General features: G+C 37.3%; 1 protein-coding gene across 3 annotated transcripts in view; it reads left to right on the top strand.

The window, feature by feature from the left end:
- The first annotated feature begins 4,570 nt into the window (after nt 1-4,570).
- cog2 (component of oligomeric golgi complex 2) overlaps nt 4,571-14,520 on the top strand; it is a 47,307-nt gene continuing 37,357 nt past the window's right edge. For all 3 annotated transcript variants that reach the window (XM_061911676.1, XM_061911675.1, XM_061911674.1), the window contains exons 1-5: nt 4,571-4,736; nt 9,519-9,680; nt 9,775-9,840; nt 11,927-12,007; nt 12,099-12,202. In XM_061911676.1, the coding sequence (XP_061767660.1) occupies nt 4,680-4,736; nt 9,519-9,680; nt 9,775-9,840; nt 11,927-12,007; nt 12,099-12,202 (470 nt within the window). In that variant the 5' untranslated portion in view covers nt 4,571-4,679. The remainder of the gene's footprint in view (nt 4,737-9,518; nt 9,681-9,774; nt 9,841-11,926; nt 12,008-12,098; nt 12,203-14,520) is intronic.

Raw genomic sequence — 14,520 nt, 5'->3', positions numbered from 1 at the left:
CACTGGGTGTGAGTTTTCCTTGCCCTTTTGTGGGTTCTTCCGAGGATGTTGTAGTCGTAATGATTTGTGCAGTCCTTTGAGACATTTGTGATTTGGGGCTATATGAATAAACATTGATTGATTGATTGATAAAGTGTCTTGCCCAAGGACACAACGGCAGTAACTAGGATGGCACAAGCGGGAATCGAACCTGCAACCCTCAAGTTGCTAGCACGGCCACTCTACCAACCGAGCTATGCCGCCAGATGTGGCTCTTTTGATGACTGCATCTGGCTCTCAGATAAATCTTAGCCGACGTTGCTCGACGCGATAATTATGAATAATTTCGCTGGTAATCGCAGTGCTAAAAATAACGTGCAATATATAAAACATTCTCATGCATTTATATCCATCCCTCCGTTTTCTACCGCACCTGTTCAAGAAGTCGCATTAATGGTAAGAAGTATTTTATGTCGTTCTCCCAGGAATGCAGACGGACTACTCAGGACATGGCATTTAGGTAAAAACATGATTTAATCTTAACTAAAAAAAAATATACAAACAAAAATGGCTCACAGCGGAGGCACAACTTGGGCTAAAGAACAAAGCTAACGCATAAACAGACTAAGAACATAAATCGAACAAAACTTACTTGGCATGGCATGAAGCACGAAACTATGGCAAGGCATGAAACAAGTCAGCACAGGGCGACTGACTGGCAAAGACGAGCTTGAATACTGCCTCTGATTAGTGCTCGGGAAGCAGGTGAGCGGGCGTTTTGTCCACCAGAGACAGGTGGACAAAATGAGTAACCAATGGAAACCAAACAAGGGAGTTGAAAAAAACAGGAACTTAAAGAGTTCAAAGGACAAACAGCACATGGCCAAACAAAAACATGATCAACAGACATGACATTTGATTTATTATTGGTTAACTTCAGAATAACAATGTTATTAAAAAGAATAAGAGACTTATTATACTCTAAAAATGTTGGTCTTACTTAAAAATGCACGCATTTAGTTGTATTCAGAGTTAAAAAATATGATATGGCTCTCACGGAAATACATTTTGAAATATTTGGCTTTCATGGCTCTCTCAGCCAAAAAGGTTCCCGACCCCTGGTCTAGCCCAGTGGTTCTCAAGCTTTTTTCCGTGATGTACCCCCTGTGAACTTTTTTTTAATTCAAGCATTTTTGCTTGAAAAATACAGCACTGTGTTATCAGTTTCTGATTTATTAAATTGTATAATAGTGCAAAATATTGCTCATTTGTAGTGATCTTTCTTGAACTATTTGGGAAAAAAAAGATATAAAAATAACTAAAAACTTGTTGAAAAATAAACAAGTGATTCAATTATAAATGCAGATTTGTACACATAGAAGTAATCATCAACTTAAAAGTGCCCTCTTTGGGGATTGTAATAGAGATCCATCTGGATTCATCAACTTCATTCTAAACATTTCTTCACAAGAAAATACATCTTTAACATCAATATTTATGGAACATGTCCACAAAAAATCTAGCTGTCAACACTGAATATTGCATTGTTGCATTTCTTTTCACAGTTTATGAACTTACATTCATTTTTCGTTGAAGTATTATTCAATAAATGTATTTATAAAGGATTTTTCAATTGTTGCTATTTTTAGAATATTTAAAAAAAATCTCACATACCCCTTGGCATACCTTCAAGTACCCCCAGGGGTACGCGTACCCCCATTTGAGAACCACTGCTCTAGCCCAGGGGTCACCAACGCGGTGCCCACGGGCACCAGGTCGCTCGTAAGGACCAAATGAGTCGCCCGCTGGCCTGTTCTAAAAATAGCTCAAATAGCAGCACTTACCAGTGAGCTGCCTCTATTTTTTAAATTGTATTTATTTACTAGCTGGTCTTGCTTTGCTCGACATTTTTAATTCTAAGAGAGACAAAACTCAAATAGAATCTGAAAATCCAAGAAAATACTTGAAAGACTTGGTCTTCACTTGTTTAAATAAATTCTTTTTTTTTTTTTAACTTTGCTTCTAATGACTTCCAAAAAGATAACTTTAGAGAAAAAATACAACCTTAAAAATGATTTTGGGATTTTTAAACACATATTTTTTTTTTACCTTTTAAATTCCTTCCTCTTCTTTCCTGACGATTTAAATCAATGTTCAAGTATTTTTTTTTAATTGTAAAGAATAATATATACATTTTAATTTAATTTTTCATTTTCGCTTCTGTTTTTTCGAAGAAGAATATTTGTGGAATATATTTCTTCAAATTTATGATTAAAATTCAAAAAAATTATTCTGGTTAATCTAAAAAATCTGTAGAATCAAATTTAAATCTTATTTCAAAGTCTTTTGAATTTCTTTAAAATCTCTAGAAGAAATAATGATTTGTATTTGGTAATGATTGGTCCAGTTTGTCATATATCCTAACAAAGTGCAGATTAGATTTTTTCCCATTTAAAAAATGTCATCAAAATTGTAAAATTACTCTTAATCAGGAAAAATTACTAATGATGTTCCATAAATTATTTTTTAAATTTTTTCAAAAAGATTCGAATTAGCTAGTTTTTCTCTTAATTTTTTTCGGTTGAATTTTGAATTTTAAAGAGTCGAAATTTAAAATTTAATTTTCATCTTTTCACATTTTCTCCTCTTTTAAACCATTCAATTAGGTGTTTTTTTCATCATTTATTCTCTACAAAAAACCTTCCGTAAAGGAAAAAAAATTTATGATGGAATGACAGACAGAAATACCCATTTTTTATATATATATATATATATATATATATAGATTTATTTATTAAAGGTAACTTGAGCAAATTGGCTATTTCTGGCAATTTATTTAAGTGTGTATCAAACTGGTAGCCCTTGGCATTAATCAGTACCCAAGAAGTAGCTCTGGGTTTCAAAAAGGTTGGTGACCCCTGCTCTAGCCTTTAATAGACCCCCTTTTTGGACCAGTTGATCTGCCGTTTCTTTTCTTTTTCTCCTCTGTCCCCTTCTCCCTTGTGGAGGGGGTCCGGTCTGGTGGCCGTGCATGAAGTACTGGCTGTCCAGAGTCGGGACCCAGGATGGATCGCTCGCCTGTGCATCGGTTGGGGACATCTCTTTGCTGCTCATCCACCTCCGCTTGGGATGGTTTCCTGCTGGCTCCACTTTGGAAGTGACTCTCGGTACTGTGTTGGATCCAGTATGGACTGGACTCTCACGGTTGTGTTGGATCCACTATGGACTGGACTATCACAGTATCATGTTAGACCCACTCAACATCCATTGCTTTCGGTCCCCTAAGGGGGGGGGGGGTTTATGGCATTTTTGTCAAAAACATCTTTGTTTTTTTAATAGTAAAACTGAAATATGCAGTATTTAGTAATTAGAGCCCCAAAAGATCAACAATGTAGGACACCATCCATCCATCCATCTTCTTCCGCTTATCCGACGTGGGGTCGCGGGGGCAACAGCCTAAGCAGGAAAGCCCAGACTTCCCTCTCCCCAGCCACTTCGTCCAGCTCTTCCCGGGGGATCCCGAGGCGTTCCCAGGCCAGCCGGGAGACATAGTCTTCCCAACGTGTCCTGGGTCTTCCCCGTGGCCTCCTACCGGTTGGACGTGCCCTAAACACCTCCCTAGGGAGGCATTCGGGTGGCATCCGAACCAGATGTCAGAACCACCTCATCTGAGCTCCTCCCGGATGGCAGAGCTTCTCACCCTATCTCTGAAGGAGAGACCCGCCACACGGAGGAGAAAACTCATTTGGGCCATTTGTACCCGTGATCTTGTCCTTTTGGTCATGACCCAAAGCTCATGACCATAGGTGAGGACGGGAACGTAGATCGACCGGTAAATTGAGAGCTTTGCCTTCCGGCTCAGCTCCTTCTTGTCACACATTGACTTGGATTTGTTTTGCTTTTTCCATGCAAAGGATGATTGGCACGAGCCGGACGAGAGTGTGAGTAGACTTTGATTTATTTAAACACTATAATACAAAAACAGAAAAATCAAGGGCGCGCACAAGGGGGGATAACAAACTAGACTATACTCAAAACAAAAGCAGCACAATGGCATGACTGTATACAAACGAACAAAAACACTTACTGTGGCACAAAACAAAACAAAAACTTGCACATAGGTATGAAGACAAAAAACTAACGTGGCGTGGTCAAAACAACAAACAGTTTGGCAAGGCATGAAGGTCGGCAAGGTAAGGTAGGTAGGATAGTAGGTATCGTAGGTAAGGTACGGTTCAAAGTTGTAACTCTGACCAGCCTGAGACCAGCTAGTAAAACAATCGTTGAAGTGGCTGAAACTCATCGAATGCAAGTACAATTTTGAAGCTTCAGTTGACGTTTGATTTCGAATTGCACGAACATTTGCGAGATCAAACTTGATTATTTTAAACAATTTGGGCTTTAAAGGAAAAATCTGATTCAATGCAGTAAGTAGCTTGATAAAATATGACAATTGATACTGGAAGTAGGACATGCAACATGTTTTAAATAACTTCTGTATTCAGACATTTGTAGATATATGCCAATACAGCACCACGCTGCAGTTACCACGATTGCCCACTTGATGACGCTACATCATTTCCCGCGTCTGCTTTCTTCCTCGTTGGTTATGTGCCATGTTGGCGGAAGTTCCGCTGCGACGCTCAGCCGTCTTGAGTTTAATTAAATGTGCGTTTTGTGGCTCTTTTGTGTAAATAATCATGAACTTACCCAAGGGACCAGACTCTTTATGCTTCGACAAGGACGTTTTTATGAAGGTGAGTCGTGTAACATTCTTCGAGCTTTAACTACGTCACTACTTGACGAATATGATCATCAGATACAGGTTTAGTGCACTTACTAATATACTTAATAATACCAGGTTTAGTGCATTTACTAGTACTTAATACCAGGTTTAGTGCACTTACTAGTACTTAATAATACCAGCTTTAGTGCACTTACTACTATACTTAATAATACCTGGTTTAGTGCACTTACTAGTGTTCTTAATAATACCAGGTTTAGTGCACTTATTAGTATACTTAATAATACCAGGTTTATTGCACTTACTAGTTTACGTAATAATACCAGGTTTAGTGCACTTGCTAGTATTCTTAATAATACCAGGTTTAGTGCATTTGCTAGGAATTAATAAAACCAGGTTTAGTGCACTTACTAGTACTTAATACCAGGTTTAGTGCACTTGCTAGTATACTTAATAATACCAGGTTTCGTGCACTTACTAGTACTTAATAAAACCAGGTTTAGTGAACTTGGTAGTATACTTAATAATACAAGGTTTAGTGCACTTGCTAGTATACTTAATAATACCAGGTTTAGTGCACTTGCTAGTATATTTAATAATACCAGGTTTATTGCACTTGCTAGTATACTTAATAATACCAGGTTTAGTGCACTTGCTTGTACTTAATAATACCAGGTTTAGTGCACTTGCTAGTATACTTGATAATACCAGGTTTAGTGCACTTGCTAGTATACTTAATAATACCAGGTTTAGTGCACTTGCTAGTACTTTATCAAACTGTGTGTACCAAGATAATAATACCAGGTTTAGTACTTAGTGTATCAAACTGTGTTTGCAAAGATAATAATACCAGGTTTAGTGTACTTGCTAGTACTTACTCTATCAAACTGTGTTTGCCAAGATAATACTACCAGGTTTAGTGCACTTGCTAGTACTTAGTGTATCAAACTGTGTTTGCAAAGATAATAATACCAGGTTTAGTGCACATGCTAGTACTTAGTGTATTAAACAGTGTGTTTACAAAAATAATAATACCAGGTTTAGTGGACCTGCTAGTACTTAGTGTATCAAACTGTGTTTGCAAATATAATAATACCATGTTTAGTGCAGTTGCTAGTATTTACTGTATCCACAAGTGTGTTTACAAAGATAATAATACCAGGTTTAGTGCACTTGCTAGTACTTAGTGAATCAAACTGTGTTTGCAAAGATACTAATACCAGGTTTAGTGCACTTGCTAGTGCTTAGTGTATCCATCAGTGTGTTTACAAAGATAATACCAGGTTTAGTGCACTTGATAGTACTTATTGTATCAAACTTCGTTTGCAAAGATAATAATACCAGGTTTAGTGCACTTGCTAGTACTTAGTGTATCCACCAGTGTGTTTACACAGATGATAATACCAGGTTTAGTGCACTTGCTAGTATTTAGTGTATCCACCAGTGTGTTTGCACAGATAATAATACCAGGTTTAGTGCACTTGCTAGTACTTACTCTATCAAACTGTGTGTTTGCAAAGATACTAATACCAGGTTTAGTGCACTTGCTAGTGCTTAGTGTATCCATCAGTGTGTTTACAAAGATAATAATACCAGGTTTAGTGCACTTGATAGTACTTAGTGTATCAAACTGTGTTTGCAAAAATATTAATACCAGCTTTAGTGCACTTGCTAGTACTTAGTGTATCAAACTGTGTTTGCAAAGATAATAATACCAGGTTTAGTGCACTTGCTAGTACTTAGTGTATCCACCAGTGTGTTTACAAAGATAATACTACCAGGTTTAGTGCACTTGCTAGTACTTAGTGTATCCACCAGTGTGTTTACACAGATAATAATACCAGGTTTAGTGTACTTGCTAGTACTTACTCTATCAAACTGTGTTTACCAAGATAATAATACCAGCTTTAGTGCACTTGCTAATACTTAGTGTATCCACCAGTGTGTTTACAAAGATAATAATACCAGGTTTAGTGCACTTGCTAGTACTTAGTGTATCCACCAGTGTGTTTACAAAGATAATAATACCAGGTTTAGTGCACTTGCTAGTACTTAGTGTATCCACCAGTGTGTTTACACAGATAATAATACCAGGTTTAGTGCACTTGCTAGTACTTAGTGTATCCACCAGTGTGTTTACACAGATGATAATACCAGGTTTAGTGCACTTGCTAGTGCTTAGTGTATCCACCAGTATGTTTTCACAGATAATAATACCAGGTTTAGTGCACTTGCTAGTACTTACTCTATCAAACTGTGTTTACTAAGATAATAATACCAGCTTTAGTGCACTTGCTAGTACTTAGTGTATCAAGTTGTGTTTACCAAGATAATAATACCAGGTTTAGTGCACTTGCTAGTACTTAGTGTATCCACCAGTGTGTTTGCACAGATAATAATACCAGGTTTAGTGCACTTGCTAGTACTTACTCTATCAAACTGTGTGTTTGCAAAGATACTAATACCAGGTTTAGTGCACTTGCTACTGCTTAGTGTATCCATCAGTGTGTTTACAAAGATAATAATACCAGGTTTAGTGCACTTGATAGTACTTAGTGTATCAAACTGTGTTTGCAAAGATATTAATACCAGGTTTAGTGCACTTGCTAGTACTTAGTGTATCAAACTGTGTTTGCAAAGATAATAATACCAGGTTTAGTGCACTTGCTAGTACTTAGTGTATCCACCAGTGTGTTTACACAGATAATAATACCAGGTTTAGTGTACTTGCTAGTACTTACTCTATCAAACTGTGTTTACCAAGATAATAATACCAGCTTTAGTGCACTTGCTAATACTTAGTGTATCCACCAGTGTGTTTACAAAGATAATAATACCAGGTTTAGTGCACTTGCTAGTACTTAGTGTATCCACCAGTGTGTTTACAAAGATAATAATACCAGGTTTAGTGCACTTGCTAGTACTTAGTGTATCCACCAGTGTGTTTACAAAGATAATAATACCAGGTTTAGTGCACTTGCTAGTACTTAGTGTATCCACCAGTGTGTTTACACAGATAATAATACCAGGTTTAGTGCACTTGCTAGTACTTAGTGTATCCACCAGTGTGTTTACACAGATGATAATACCAGGTTTAGTGCACTTGCTAGTGCTTAGTGTATCCACCAGTGTGTTTTCACAGATAATAATACCAGGTTTAGTGCACTTGCTAGTACTTACTCTATCAAACTGTGTTTACTAAGATAATAATACCAGCTTTAGTGCACTTGCTAGTACTTAGTGTATCAAGTTGTGTTTACCAAGATAATAATACCAGGTTTAGTGCACTTGCTAGTACTTAGTGTATCCACCAGTGTGTTTGCACAGATAATAATACCAGGTTTAGTGCACTTGCTAGTACTTACTCTATCAAACTGTGTGTTTGCAAAGATACTAATACCAGGTTTAGTGCACTTGCTACTGCTTAGTGTATCCATCAGTGTGTTTACAAAGATAATAATACCAGGTTTAGTGCACTTGCTAGTACTTAGTGTATCAAACTGTGTTTGCAAAGATAATAATACCAGGTTTAGTGCACTTGCTAGTACTTGGTGTATCCACCAGTGTGTTAACACAGATAATAATACCAGGTTTAGTGCACTTGCTAGTACTTAGTGTATCCACCAGTGTGTTTACACAGATAATAATACCAGGTTTAGTGCACTTGCTAGTACTTAGTGTATCCACCAGTGTGTTTACACAGATAATAATACCAGGTTTAGTGTACTTGCTAGTACTTACTCTATCAAACTGTGTTTACCAAGATAATAATACCAGCTTTAGTGCACTTGCTAATACTTAGTGTATCCACCAGTGTGTTTACACAGATAATAATACCAGGTTTAGTGTACTTGCTAGTACTTACTCTATCAAACTGTGTTTACTAAGATAATAATACCAGGTTTAGTGCACCTGCTAATACTTAGTGTATCCACCAGTGTGTTTACAAAGATAATAATACCAGGTTTAGTGCACTTGCTAGTACTTAGTGTATCCACCAGTGTGTTTACAAAGATAATAATACCAGGTTTAGTGCACTTGCTAGTACTTAGTGTATCCACCAGTGTGTTTACACAGATAATAATACCAGGTTTAGTGCACTTGCTAGTACTTAGTGTATCCACCAGTGTGTTTACACAGATGATAATACCAGGTTTAGTGCACTTGCTAGTGCTTAGTGTATCCACCAGTGTGTTTTCACAGATAATAATACCAGGTTTAGTGCACTTGCTAGTACTTACTCTATCAAACTGTGTTTACTAAGATAATAATACCAGCTTTAGTGCACTTGCTAGTACTTAGTGTATCAAGTTGTGTTTACCAAGATAATAATACCAGGTTTAGTGCACTTGCTAGTACTTAGTGTATCCACCAGTGTGTTTGCACAGATAATAATACCAGGTTTAGTGCACTTGCTAGTACTTACTCTATCAAACTGTGTGTTTGCAAAGATACTAATACCAGGTTTAGTGCACTTGCTACTGCTTAGTGTATCCATCAGTGTGTTTACAAAGATAATAATACCAGGTTTAGTGCACTTGCTAGTACTTAGTGTATCAAACTGTGTTTGCAAAGATAATAATACCAGGTTTAGTGCACTTGCTAGTACTTGGTGTATCCACCAGTGTGTTAACACAGATAATAATACCAGGTTTAGTGCACTTGCTAGTACTTAGTGTATCCACCAGTGTGTTTACACAGATAATAATACCAGGTTTAGTGCACTTGCTAGTACTTAACTCTATCCACCAGTGTGTTTACACAGATGATAATGCAATGTCTTTGTGTCCTACAGGATGACTTTGACGTTGACCAGTTTGTGTCAGGATGTCGGAAGCAGGTGTCGCTGGAAGAGATGAGAGAGGACCTGGAGCTCTACTACAAGCTGCTGAAGACCGCCATGGTGGAGCTCATCAACAAGGACTATGCTGACTTTGTCAACCTCTCCACCAACTTGGTGAGTTGTTGTCCCGGCCAGCAGTGCTACTGAGATGTATCTCTGATGTACCCGTGAGGATGTAAGAATGTTCATGTTTGTGACTTGGTCTCAGGTGGGGATGGACAAAGCCCTCAATCAGCTTTCTGTGCCGCTGGGGCAATTACGCGAGGAGGTTATGGTATGTTTACAAATATACACAGTACAGGCCAAAAGTTGGACACACCTTTTCATTCAATGTCATCCATCCGTCCATCCACCCATCTTCTAACGCTTATCTGAGGTCGCGTCGCTGGGGCAGCAGACTCTCACACTATTATGTTGGATCCTCTATGGACTACACACATATATATATATATATATATATATATATATATATATATATATATATATATATATATATATTAGGGATGCACCGATTAATCGGTAACCGAATATATTCGGCCGAATATGGCAAAAAAAGCCACATTCGGCCTTCGGTGGAATGAGTTAAAAACAAGGCCGAATAGTGGCGTGTGACGCAATTTTTTGACGCGGTGACGCAATCAACCAACGTACAGTGACGTTGGGATATGTTGTGTACCTGTATAAGTGTATGAGGTTACAAGCACACACTTATTGAGATTTAGTGGGGCCTCTGTTTACATTATTAGCCTGTTGTGTAGGCTACCTGTATAAGTGTATGAGGTTACAAGCACACACTTAATTGAGATTTACTTGAGCCTTCTGTTTATATTATTAGCATATCTACTGTGGCTAAGCAGACTTTTGCCAAAAGGACAATAATTCATTTGTTGTGGGTTTATCCACTTTAATGCAATTTATTTTTTTTGGAATGCATGTTTTGTTTGAAGGCCTAATATAAATGAAAAACTTTGTGCTTTTTTTGAAAAGCAAAGGATACTGGAATATTTAAAAAAAATGTCAATATTCAATAAAAAATTACTTTATTTGAAAAACATGTCTAAATATTTTTTCTAGGCTATTTATGCAATATAAAGAAAAATGTGAAAAACTGCATTCATTATTCGGTATTCGGCCTTCGGCCATGCGTTTAAGTTTTATTCGGCTTCGGCTTCGGCCACAAATTTTCATTTTGGTGCATCCCTAATATATATATATATATATATATATAATATATATATATAATATATATATATATATAGCTGTGAATATTTGGGTGTCCCACGATTCGATTCAATATCAATTCTTCGGGTCACGATTCGATTCAAAATCGATTTTTTTTTTTCAATTCAACATGATTCTCCATTCAAAAACGATTTTTTTCCCGATTCAAAAGGATTCTGTATTTATTGAATACATAGATTTCAGCAGGATCTACTCCAGTCTGCTGACATGCTAGCAGAGTAGTAGATTTTTGCAAAAAGCTTTTATAATTGTAAAGGGCAATGTTTTATCAACTGATTGCAATAATGTACATTTGTTTTAACTATTAAACGAACCAAAAATATGACCTATTTTATCTTTGTGAAAACATTGGACACAGTGTGTTGTCAAGCTTATGAGATGCCATGCAAGTGTAAGCCACTGTGACACTATTGTTCTTTTTTTTATAAATGTCTAATGATAATGTCAATGAGGGATTTTTAATCACTGCTATGCTGAAATGATAATTAATATTGATACTGTTGTTGATGATATTCATTTTTGTTTCACTACTTTTGGTTTGTTCTGTGTGGTGTTTGTGTCTCCTCTCAATTGCTCTGTTTATTGCAGTTCTGAGTGTTGCTGGGTCAGGTTCGGTTTTGGAATTGGATTGCATTGTTATGGTTTTGCTGTGTATTGTTCTGTTGGATTGATTAATTAAAAAATTGATTAATTAAAAAAAAAAATCCCCCCAAAAAGTTGCAAAAAAATAAAATAGATTTTTTAAAAATGAGAATCGATTCTGAATCGCACAACGGTAGAATCGCGATTTGAATTCGAATCGATTTTTCCCCCACACCCCTATTATATATATATGTGTATGTATATATATATACATATATATATGTATATATATAGTGCTCGATACCGTGGTAGAGCGCAATATGTAGGTTTGGGAAAAATCTCAAGACTACTTCATCTCTACAGAACTGTTTCATGAAGGGTTCCCTCAATCATCTCCTGATGATTGAGGGAACACCTCATGAAACAGTTCTGTAGAGATGAAGTAGTCTTGTGATTTTTCCCACACCTACATATATATATATATATATATGTATCTTACTGTCCTATTCCTGACTATTGCTGGTTGTCTGATGTAGAGCCTGCGGTCATGTGTCAGTGAGGTGATAAATGCAATCGACACCCAGCTGTCCAAACAAGAGGACTTGCAGAAGAAAAAGGTCAGGCCCTTGCGTTGTGCGGTCTTCTACTGAAGATGAATACATTTAAATCACGACATGTTTGTATCATTTCATGTATTCATTCTAACAGGTTTGTGTGCTGAGGCTGATCCAGGTGGTGCGCTCAGTTGAAAAGATCGAGAAAATCCTCAACTCCCAGAACTCCAAAGAATCCAGCTCTCTGGAAATGAACAGGTGTGATTGTTGCTCACCATGTTCCAAGACGCATGCATCTCCATATGTTAGATCAGGGGTTCTTCAACTTTTTCACAGAGGGGCCCAATTTGCCCTCTACAGAGTGGCTGGGGGCCCACTCAAATATTAACATGGGATTAATAATCTTACTCTGGATTTTAATCACATTTAATAATTCTATCTAACCTACTTACAGTTAAACAGGATACACCTTGTCAAATGATAGGGAAAGCATTTGTTAGTCACAAATATTATTATCAAGGAAGAAGGGACTTAAAAGCTGACAAAAAATACATTTACATACCATCACGGAGTGCTAAAATAAATACATTCTTACTAAATTATAAGAAATAATAATTGAAAACATGTTTTTCAAATTGCTTGTTAATAAAGGTGAAGTGCAAAATAAAATAAAGATTCACCACTTTGGTTATAAAATTTGTGAATAAAGAGACTTATCTAACTTTAGCTCCAAATATATATTATATTGTCATTACTGCCACAAGTGGTGGAAAAGTGCATTACAAGGCAGCGCGGCTGCACAGTTGAGAAACAGATTTGTTTTGCAGGCCAGCAAAGGCAGAGTCCTATAAATGATAAATGGGTTGTACTTGTATAGCGCTTTTCTACCTTCAAGGTACTCAAAGCGCTTTGACACTACTTCCACATTTACCCATTCACACACACATTCACACACTGATGGAGGGAGCTGCCATGCAAGGCGCCAACCAGCACCCATCAGGAGCAAGGGTGAAGTGTCTTGCTCAGGACACAAAGGACATGACGAAGTTGGTACTAGGTGGGATTTGAACCAGGGACCCTCGGGTTGCGCACGGCCACTCTCCCACTGCGCCACGCCGTCCCTATGACAGAATATGGCCGCCACCATTTCAGTTTCAGTTTAGTCTTTTATTTGAAGGCACAATGCACAGAAACATTAAGCTATCATCTGTAGCAGATGATAGCTAAATAGCTAATTTCCATATACCTAAATTAAAGGGATACACAAATCATGCAGTAAAGTTATGAAAATAATGTAATCAAATGAAGAAAAGTCATAAAATGCCCTTTCATTGTCATATACTTAATATAGAATACAACCTCATTTACATCATCACACAAAGACAATACATGCTCTTGTTCACATCCGTCAACATTTGTAAAAAAACATGATTTTAACACACACCTCACAATCTACAAGAAAAATGCTGTCCTGGATAAATATAACACACATGAAGTTGATGTGTCAAACATAGTGGCCACCTTAGTGACCGTGTGAGCAGCTTTGATTGCTCCTAAGCCACTTTTTAACTTCAATTGTGAATGAAGAGTAATCTGTTAGACTTTTCAAGTTTGTTGTGAGGTGGTTCCATTCCTTTATGGCTTTATATGAAAAGGCTGATTTTGCAAAAAGATGTTTTACATCTGGGTATGTTACATTGCCCCCTGGTGGAGGCTCGTGTATTTATAGTTGTCACAGCAGATGTAAACTGGACAAAGTGCTTAAAAGTAGTTTTATACTTGTGAGTGTTGATGACACAGCTTTGCAACTGTTGATAAAGCATGTTTTACTCAGGTCATCACATCTCAGCTACAATCTGTAATATCTTACTGCAGGGGTCACCAATACGGTGCCCACGGGCACCAGGTAGCCCGTAAGGACCAGATGAGTCGCCCGCTGGCCTGTTCTAAAAATAGCTCAAATAGCAGCACTTACCAGTGAGCTGCCTCTATTTTTCAAATGTTATTTATTTACTAGCAAGCTGGTCTGGCTTTGCTGGACATTTTTAATTCTAAGAGAGACAAAACTCAAATAGAATTTGAAAATCCAAGAAAATATTTTAAAGGGGAACATTATCACAATTTCAAAAGGGTTAAAAACAATAAAAATCAGTTCCCAGTGGCTTGTTGTATTTTTTGAAGTTTTTTTCAAAATTTTACCGGTCTCGGAATATCCCTAAATAAAGCTTTAAAGTGCCTTATTTTCGCTCTCTGTGAAGACACTGGCCATTTCCCTGTGACGTCATACAGTGCTGCCAATCTAAACAAACAATGGGAATACCACAGCAAGATATAGCGACATTAGCTCGGATTCAAACTCGGATTTCAGCGACTTAAGCGATTCAACAGATTACGCATGTATTGAAACAGATGGTTGGAGTATGAAAGTATTGAAGAAGAAACTGAAGCTATTGACGCTATTCATAGTCATAGTATGGCCGAATAGCTGCGTTAGCATCACCGGTAAAATGTGCGGACCAAACGATCAGGACTTTCGCATCTTTTGACACTGGAGCAACTTAAATCCGTCGATTGGT

Source organism: Nerophis ophidion, linkage group LG09 (assembly GCF_033978795.1).
Source record: "Nerophis ophidion isolate RoL-2023_Sa linkage group LG09, RoL_Noph_v1.0, whole genome shotgun sequence".
Lineage (NCBI taxonomy): Eukaryota > Metazoa > Chordata > Actinopteri > Syngnathiformes > Syngnathidae > Nerophis > Nerophis ophidion.
This window is presented reverse-complemented; position numbering and strand designations above follow the sequence as displayed.